At 39.8% G+C, this 9,807-nt stretch overlaps 1 protein-coding gene across 2 annotated transcripts in view; it reads right to left on the minus strand.

The window, feature by feature from the left end:
• The window catches only part of Ipo7 (importin 7), a 44,433-nt gene extending 39,710 nt beyond the window's left edge, over window positions 1-4,723 (minus strand). The window contains exon 1 of one of the 2 annotated variants that reach the window (XM_052714801.1): window positions 4,463-4,723. In XM_052714801.1, coding sequence (XP_052570761.1) covers window positions 4,463-4,546 — 84 coding nt within the window. In that variant the 5' untranslated portion in view covers window positions 4,547-4,723. The remainder of the gene's footprint in view (window positions 1-4,462) is intronic. The other variant, XM_052714800.1, reaches the window with a different exon arrangement.
• Between the last annotated feature and the right edge of the window lie 5,084 nt (window positions 4,724-9,807).

Genomic DNA, 9,807 nt, shown 5'->3' on the forward strand with positions numbered 1-9,807 from the left:
AAGGGGCTTATTGGGAAATGTTATCATTTTTACCATTTTCTACAGAGAAAATACTTTCCAGTTTCAAATAACTTTAGACTTTGGAATTATAACCTGTTTTTATGTTAAAAAAAAAAAAACATTTAAGTGGAAAATGCCGAAAGACCACTGAACTCGTATTTACCTATCTATAACTATATAAAATGATTGTTTAAAAAAAAGTGCAAATGTGAATTTAACAAGAAGTTATAGATTTTCAACACTGTACACAAACTTCTTTGTTACAAATAAATATTTATGCTTGTAAAAAAAAAAGTTTATTTTACATGTGTATGTTACTATGTGCTCCCAGTGCCTGAGAAGGTCAGAAGGAAGTCAGATCCCCTGGCAATCAAACCCCAATCCTCTGGAAGAGCAACATGGGTTCTTAATTACTGAGCCATCTCTCCAGCCCAAATGAATGCTCTTAACACTTCTTTTTAGGTCCTTCTGTCTTGAATTCAACAAATACTTCCTGTGTCTATTACATGTCATTTACTATATACCTACAACTGAGTCATTTTCCGCCAAAAGTGCTACCTCACAGTGACCTCAGTGTTCAAGAAGCATTTCAAGCAAGGGTAGAAGGACTAAGATGGAAGTAATAGACTGAGCTGGGAAACAAACTCTAGACCTCTTGAACTTGTACAGCAAGTGGCGTATGCAGTTCAAATAACTTGGGAGGACTCACTGATGCCACTTCCCTAGATTTTTACATACACCACTTCCTTAAACGATAGAATACAATGGCAGATAATATTTCATTATACACACAAGGAAACCAGCACTCAGCAGGTTCCACAGCCTGAAAATCAACCTAATGTAGATGGAAAATATTTAGGGAGAAAAATGCACCTGTACTGAATATATAAAGACTTTTTGCCATTTCTTTCTTTCTTTGTTTTTTTTCCCCCCTTAGACAGGGTTTCCCTGTGTACTCCTGGCTGTCCTGGAACTTGCTCTGTAGAACAGGCTGGCCTCAGAGATCCTCCTGCCTCTGCCTCCCAAGTACTGGAATTAAAGGCCTGCACCACCTCCTGGCTTTTTTCATAAACAATACTGTATAACAGCTGTTTACAGAACATTGGCCATTATAGCTAATTAAATATTTAAAGTACAGGCATTTAATGATTTAAGTCAGTAGTACACAGGCTAATATGTAAATATTATTCCATTTTACATAAGAGACTTTGACCACTGTTGATATCCTTGGGGAGATATATTGTTGCCTAGGGAAGACTGTATAGAATTTTGAATTTAATTACATGTATGTATGTTTGTTTATATGTATTTGCCACAGCACACATGTGGACATCAGCATGTATGAGGACAACTTGCTAGATTTGGCTCTCTACCACTTGGGCAATTTGAAAACACTATCTAAGGCTGGGTATAGTGGTGTGATGCCTGCAATCCCAGCACTCAGGAATCTGAAGCTAGCCTAGACTACAAAGACACCATGTTTCAAAATAAAAAAGGAAGTAAAAAATACACGCCCCAAACAGTCATTAGTTTCTTAGTCTAATATCATTTTTAATTTTAGTCATATGTGATATAAAAAAGTAACTCAAATATCCTTTAAGTATAGATGATATTCATGTGAGCTAAGCTTTATAAAACAAGGGAAGGAAGATAGGAATGTAGTCGGGAAATGGGGACTCCTCCATGGTAATAAAGAGACATTTGAAATGAGACAAAAGGTACAAAGCTGAGCACACAAGCTCAGTAGCAAGAGTACTGTCATAGATTCAAACTGAAAACTTTGAAAAGCTGGGCATGATGGGTGCATGCCTTTAGTCTCCAGCAAAAGCAGGGAGATTTCTTGTATTCAAGGCCAGTCAGGTTGACAGAGCAAATTCCAGGCTAGCCAGGAACTAGTGAGGCTCAAGCACCCTCCTCAAAAACTAAATAAATAAAATAAAAAATAAACTTTAATAAATTAAAATAAAAATGTTTTAGGCCAACAATTACCTAACAGTGAGGACTCATTCACATATCAAAAATCTTTTAACATGATGAGCAACTTTTAATGTCTAAAGGAGCAAAAACAGCTTTGATAAATGGATAGATTGTGCATCTTACCATACTCAAAGCAAAAGCCTCTCAAAAGCAAGATGTTCTGCTCTCATTCTTCAGGATTTATCTAAATTTAATATTCTAAAAGTTACCTTAGAAAAATCACTTTAAAATCTAAAAGTAGTAACAAGACATGTAACACATAAAGAGCTAAAAATCACAAAATACAGGCCAGATAATATTTTCTTTGGCAGTAAAGAGTATCAGTGTTTACTGTTCCATGGAATTCCAGAACAGCAGATCAATGGCTGAGTAAAAAAGGCTGATTACTATTTTGATTACTCATTTATCTTTTAAACCATAATTTGTGAAATAACTTTCTCCAAATCTTTCTTATGTGAGTGCACAAAAGTGGATATGCAAAACTGGATGTGCTAGGACAGGGGCTAGGAAGGCTGAGGCAGAAGAAATTACCCAGGAATTTTGGGCTAAAGAGTGAAACTCTGAAAACAAAGCAAAAACCCAAGAAATACAGTAACTGTTCACAGAATTCAAACTTTACACAAGAGAAATCAAATCTTTTAAGAAACAATTGAGTCACATGTACTCAAGATAGAAATACCTGCCGGGCGGTGGTGGCGCACGCCTTTAATCCCAGCACTTGGGAGGCAGAGCCAGGCGGATCTCTGTGAGTTCGAGGCCAGCCTGGACTACCAAGTGAGTCCCAGGAAAGGCGCAAAGCTACACAGAGAAACCCTGTCTCGAAAAACCAAAAAAAAAAAAAAAAAAAAAAAGATAGAAATACCTAAGGGAAAACTTTCAGGTTTTCTAGGTTTATTTTATTTTATATTATAGAGATAGATAGGGTCTCACTCTGTAGCCCAGGAAGTCCTCAAACTCCTAGACAATCCTCCTGCTTCAGCCTTCCAAGTGCTGGAATTATAATAGGTGTGAGCCACCACACAAAACTTGGTTTTCTAGGCTATTACATATACTAATAGCTCATAAGCAAAATAATATTCATTATAACGAAGGTCCATCCAGGGCAGAACAAGTGACCCCCTAAATTCTTGTGTGGTTTAATAACATTTTTCAAGGGACAATTTGTTTTATCTTACCATTTTACATCCCAATGTACGCTCTTGCCAAGGTGACTCTGGGTCTAAAAGTTTGAGTATACTATGATCCTTTAGAATGATGGTCTCATTACATTACTTACCTTTTCATTTTGAAATAATTCAATTTATCTGAACTGTGAGGTCTTGTGGAACTGTAAATTCCTCGAGGGCAGGAATATCTAGCACAGCACTGTAAACTTTAGATGTTCAATTAGTAGTTTCCCTGACGTTTCCTGTAAGTCAATACTTTAAAATTTCTCTAAACAGAGGGTTTTTTTACATTAATACACACACAAAACCTCACTGAGACTCAGCAGTATACCAAGATAGATTTGCTCTCGAGAGTTATGAACCTCCTAAATTCTTACTAATACATAAAACTGCAAAGTTCAGAAACAAAGAACGAGGATGAAATCAGTACAGTAGAATATCCATGAAACACTGTTTTCCAAGGGGCACTCCCCCAAACACGTGGGAGAGAAACCAACTCTCCGCAAATGATGAAAGATCTACAGGCGGACTTCCATTATCTCACTTGACCATCAGAGCAACCCTGCGGCCTAATTTCATGAATGAGTAAATCTCAGGATCAGGAGAGGTTAAGGGACTTGCCCAAGGTCACTTCAGAAATCAGTGAGGGAGCTATACCTAGAAGGTCGCACTTATCTGATCCTTTCCACTACATCATCCCGCCTCCCAACTGTGGCACTATGACAGTAGGGAGAGCGGGGAAAGCACTGTGTAACCCGCACTACCCCAGCCCTACCAAGGAGGCGCAGGCTTACATCTGTCCCTAGCAGTTCGCCGGTGAGAACTAAGTTGTACCCGACCCGACAAGCAGGTCACTGATCCGCCCAGAGCCGAGACAAGGCTGACAGCGCAGACCCCAGCGGACCAGCTAGCCTTCCCAGGAGCCCTGGCATTCCCGGCGCCGACGAGACTCGTCTGGGACACGTCTGTACACCCTCCCAGTGAGTTTCGCCCCCTCCCGGGAGCAAGGAACGAGCTGGGAGTGAGCCAGAGGGCGGCGGGCCACCCGAGCCGGCCATGTGTTCAGACCGTCACGCCCGCCTAGCCCGTCCGGCTCCTCACGGCCAGACTGCAGCCACAGGCCCACTCGGAAGCCGACAGAGAGGCGGCCTGGGCGCCGCGGCGCCACAGCGCGACACCCAGCCTGGCACAGCGGGCAGATCTCCGCCCCACCCCTCCAAATAGACCCGTCGGCGACACGGTCCGCGCTCAAAGCCAGGCCGGAAGGTTCGGCCTGCCGGTCCACAAGCCCGCAGCAGCCGCTAGCCGGCCGTCCTTACTTCATTGAGCTGGCGCTCCGCGGCCTCGCGCAGGGCTGGGTCCATGGTGCCCCGTAGGGCCTCGATGATGGTGTTGGGATCCATCGCCGCGCGGTCGGTCAAACCCGGGACACCGGTGCTACTGAGACAGAAATAGCGCCACTCACTGCGCACATGGACCGGCCGCGCTCCGCAGCGGCAACCGGCGCGAAAGGAAAGAGAAGCGCCAAGGCCCCGGATAGAACCTTCTCGCCTCGGCGTGGAGGCGGGAGATGCTCCGGCCACTTCCTGTCAGCGCACCCGCGGAGCACCTTGGGAGATGTAGTCCGCAAAAGCAGGCAAGGCCCACGTGGCTGGCTCCAGCAGAGTAGTCCTACTATTGAAAGAGAGAACATTCAAATGCCACAAAAAGAAAAGTAAAACAGTTACAAAGATTTATATGCCAACCTTAGAGGATCTCAAGCCATGTGTGATGCAATCTGTTGTTACTAACTGTATTATTAAAAGAAACTTCTGTTTTGGTTTTTGAGACAGGCTTGCTGTGTAGCCCAAGCAGACCTGAACTTGATGCAATGCCACTGCCTTGGCCTCTCAAATGGTACTTTCTGAAAAATGATTTGAGATGTATTTCTAAGTGCCATAAAAATTGTTTCACTCTGACTCACTGATCTCATTTGTGAGACTTTATCCTAAGAAAGCAGTGTGATACACTTGATTGAATGTGCCAGACCATGGTGGCAGCACAAGCCTTTAGTCCCAGCACTCAGGAGGCAGAGGCAGGTGAATCTCTTGAGTTCAAAACCAGTCTGGGCTACATAGTGAGTTCCAGAACAGCCAGGGCAATACAGGGAAACCCTCTCTTGAAAAACCACACACACACACACACACACACACACACACACACACACGGATTAAATGTGCTTTGTTTATGAAAGATGGTAATTTAAACATCTGTAACTACAGTATACTGAAGTTATGTCTTATTAACAAGTGTTCAAATTTCAGCTAGGTCATTATATAAATTATTTCTAAATACAGAGTAAATGCATGGTATCTAAGAAAACTCATGGTCTTCCCAGGTATGGGTATACAAACTTCTGATTCAGTGGTTTTCAACCTGTGGGTTGTAACCCTTTGAAGTGTGACTCTTTTACAGTGGTCACATATCAGATATCCTGCATATCAGATATTTACATTACAATTCATAACAGTAGCAAAATTACAGTTATGAAGTAGCAACAAAAATAATTTTATGGTTGGGGGTCACCACAACATGAGGAACTCATTAAAGGGTTGCAGCATTAATAAGGTTAAGAACCACTGAAATACACCTCAAACTTTTTTTTTAAAATGAATGATAACTCAGAAGGCAGAGGCAAGAGGATCTCTGTGAGTTCAAGGCCAGCCTGGTCTAGAAAGCAAGTTCCTGGGTAGCCAGAGCTGTTATACAGAGAAATCTTGTCTTGAAAAACAAAATAAAGCAAAACAAAACAAACAAACAAACAAACAAATAATAATACTTGAAAGGCTGGAGGCTAGACTACATAGTAAGAGTGTCTCAAAACAAAAACAAAAACAAATTTCAGTTCCAAGGAATTTAAGGCCCTGTTCTGACTTCTGTGACACCTGCACTCACTTGTACAAACCTAACCAGATACATAAATGCAGGAATAATTAAAAAAGAAAAACTAAGAGGCTGGAGAGATGGCTTAGTGATTACAAACACTAGCTACTCTTCCAGAGGACCCAGGTTTGATTCCTAGCACTCACATAGCAGCTCACAACCACCTATAACTCCAGTCACAAGGGATTGAACAGAACTCTCCTGGCCTCACAGGCACCAGAGATGCAGGTATAGGCATACATGTAGTCAAAACACTTATACAAATAAAATAATAAAATATTTAAAAAAAATAAAATACAACCATTATTTGCATAGTATTTATAACATCTTGGGTATTAAAAGTAACCTTGAAGCTGGGTGGTGGTGGCACACGCCTTTAATCCCAGCACTCAGGAGGCAGAGTCAGGTGGATCTCTGTGAGTTCGAGGCCAGCCTGGTATATAGAGCGAGATCCAGGACAGGCACCAAAACTACACAGAGAAACCCTGTCTTCAAACAAACAAACAGAGCCGGGCGGTGGTGGCGCACGCCTTTAATCCCAGCACTCGGGAGGCAGAGCCAGGCGGATCTCTGTGAGTTCGAGGCCAGCCTGGGCTACCAAGTGAGTCCCAGGAAAGGCACAAAACTACACAGAGAAACCCTGTCTCGAAAAACAAAAACAAAAACAAACAAACAAACAAACAAACAAACAAACAAAAGTCACCTTGAAAAGATGATGATTGTATTACCTTGGTCCTTGGGCTGAAAATTAATTGAACAAATATGAATAGATTTCTGAAATCTATCTAGTTACATTGATCTATTTACCTTTCCCTATGAAATACTATGATATCTTCATTAAAGCGGTTTCCTTGAAACTCTTGAAGCCAGTATGTATAAGTTCTCCAACTTTGTTACTAATTTTTCAAATGTTTAGATTGCTCAAGGTTATTTCCAGGTATGGAAAATAAAACAAGTTGGTCTGTAAATAAAACCTGCTGGGATTTTCATAATTGCTAATTTAATCCATAAATCAATTTGGGTAAAATTAACCTCTTAACAATATTAAATATTCTGATCCACAAACATGATATAGCTCTCTATTTAATTAGAACTTTAAAATATTGATTCATTTTTACTTTATGAATATGCACGTTTTGCCTACTTATATGTGTGAGCACCATGTTCACGCAGTGCCTGTGGAGGCTGGATGAGGGTGTCCAATCTCCTGAAACTTCCTGAAGCTAGAATCACAGGTAGGTAGTTGTTAGCTATTGTGTAGTTGCTGGGAACCTAACTTGGGTCTTCTGCAACAGTAACAATTGCTCTTAAGTTTTGAACTATCTCTTCAACTCCAATTTATTTAGAACTTTTAAAGATTCTCTTAGCTATATTCCTCAGTGTGTTTTTTTTTGGGAGTTTTGCTTTTTGAAACAAGGTTTCCCCAGATAGTATACACAGTCATTAAATTTGTAATCCTGCTCTGCCCTCTAAGTGCTGGGATTACCAAGTGCACCACCATACTTGCCTATAAATTTAACTAATGATGGAATAAAAATATTTTGAATTTCTGCTTTAATCCTAGCACTCAGTAGGCAGAGGTAGTCAGACCTCTGTGAGTTTGAGAACCAGTCTGGTCTATCTACTAAGTTCTGGGACTCCATACAGACAGCCTGGGCTACATGAGAACATGTTTCAAAAATAAACAATAAAGCAAAACAATACAATCCCAAAACTTGAAAACAAACCTGGAAATATTTCACTGAACTATAAACAATCCAAGTGCTTTTTTGGACAATGGGTCACATTCATTAAAGAAAGATAAGGAAACTCACTCAACCATGTAACATTCACAATATCTAACATGTAATTAATAATTACCAGACCTTCTCAACACTCAGAAGGTGGAGGCAGGAGGATCAGGAATTTGAGACCAGACTGTGTTACGTAATGAATCTGAACCAGGCTGAGTAACTTAGCAAGACTGTGTCTGAAAACAAAAACAAAACTACAAAGATCAAATTCCATCAACAGAAACAGAATACCAGATAGAGAAATAAAGTTGCAAAGTAAGTAAAATTAATAATCTCAGAATTGAAAAGACATCACTACAGGCACTACAGACATTAGAACCATAAGTGAATACAGTGTGTGGCTTTTTAAAAAACTTTTATTTTTATTTTTTTTTAGGTTTTTTTTCCTTTCTTCCTTTCTTCCTTCCTTTTTTCTTTCCTTCCTTCCTTCTTTCTTTTTTTATGTTTTTATTCAATAACTATATTTATAATATCCATTAATACATTAATTTATTGATTTATTACATTCATGGTATTATTTCCTGATACTACTGTCCGTTTGTGGGGCTTTTCCATCACACGAAACAGAGAATCTGTACTTAGGAAATCATTGCTCTATTTTCCTTTCTTCTCCATCTTGAGATAACATCTAATCTTTCTCTCTATGAATTTGTATATTCTATATACTTCATATAATACATTTCTGTACTATTTGTCCTTTTTTTGAATGTAAAAAACATTTTATGTACAACTGCAAGAGAAATAATGCACAGATAGCTTGAACATAAAAACAGGTTATAATTTAAAAGTCCAGGGTTATTTGAAACTGGAAAATAGTAAAAATTATAACATTTCCCAATAAGCCCTTTTAAGCCAAATAATAGCTGAATTATACATATAAATATTGATTAGATTCTGGGATACAGAAGAAACCTATCTTCATGTGTTCAGAGAGCTATGTTTTACTTAAGTTGTGTAAGTGAGATTCCTATTCATCTTCCCCTTCACTGTTTGATTTATGGCAGACATTTTTCTATAGGCTAATCCATAATCTAAAAAGATTTTAGCCTCCCCTCCTGAAAGTACGGCCAGAATTTTCTTTCATCAGCTTGATACAGTACAAATTCTTATCCCAATAGTGAAATGTTTCACTAAAGCTTGTCCAGTGATTGGACAAAACCAAAACTTATAACTATAGTCATCATAGGGTTTCCCCATGCTAGGTAGCCTCCCTGTATCTGTAGGTTGCAGTCTGATTGTCCTTTGCTTTATATCTAGTATCCACTTATGAGTGAGTATATACCATGTTTGTCCTTCTGAGTCTGGGTTACCTCACTCAGGATGATATTTTCTAGTTCCATCCATTTGCCTGCAAATTTCATGATGTCATTGTTTTTCTCTGCTGAGTAGTACTCCATTGTGTATATGTACCACGCTTTCTTAATCAATTCTTCAATTGACTGGGCATCTAGGTTGTTTCCAGGTTCTGGCTATTATGAATGGTGCTGCTATGAACATAGTTGAGCATGTATCTTTGTGGTGTGGTTGAGCATTCCTTGGGTATATGCCCAAGAGAGGTATGGCTGGGTCTTGAGGTAGACTGATTCCCAATTTTCTGAGAAACCGCTATACTGATTTCCACAGTGGTTGTACAAGTTTGCATTCCCACCAACAGTGGAGGAGTGTTCCCCTTGCTCCACATCCTCTCCAACATAGACTGTCATAAGTGTTTTTGATCATAGCCGTTCTGACAGGTGTAAGGTGGTATCTCAGAGTCATTTTGATTTGCATTTCTCTGATGATTAAGGATGTTGAGCATTTCCTTAAATGTCTTTCAGCCATTTGAGAGTCTTCTTTTGAGAATTCTCTGTTTAGCTCTAGTCCATTTTTCAGTTGGATTGTTCAGTATTTTGATGTCTAGTTTCTTGAGTTCTTCATATACTATGGAGATCAGTCCTCTATCAGATGTG

The sequence above is a fragment of the Peromyscus californicus genome, unplaced genomic scaffold (genome assembly GCF_007827085.1).
Source record: "Peromyscus californicus insignis strain IS unplaced genomic scaffold, ASM782708v3 Scaffold_4__1_contigs__length_199733344, whole genome shotgun sequence".
NCBI classification, from domain to species: Eukaryota; Metazoa; Chordata; class Mammalia; order Rodentia; family Cricetidae; genus Peromyscus; species Peromyscus californicus.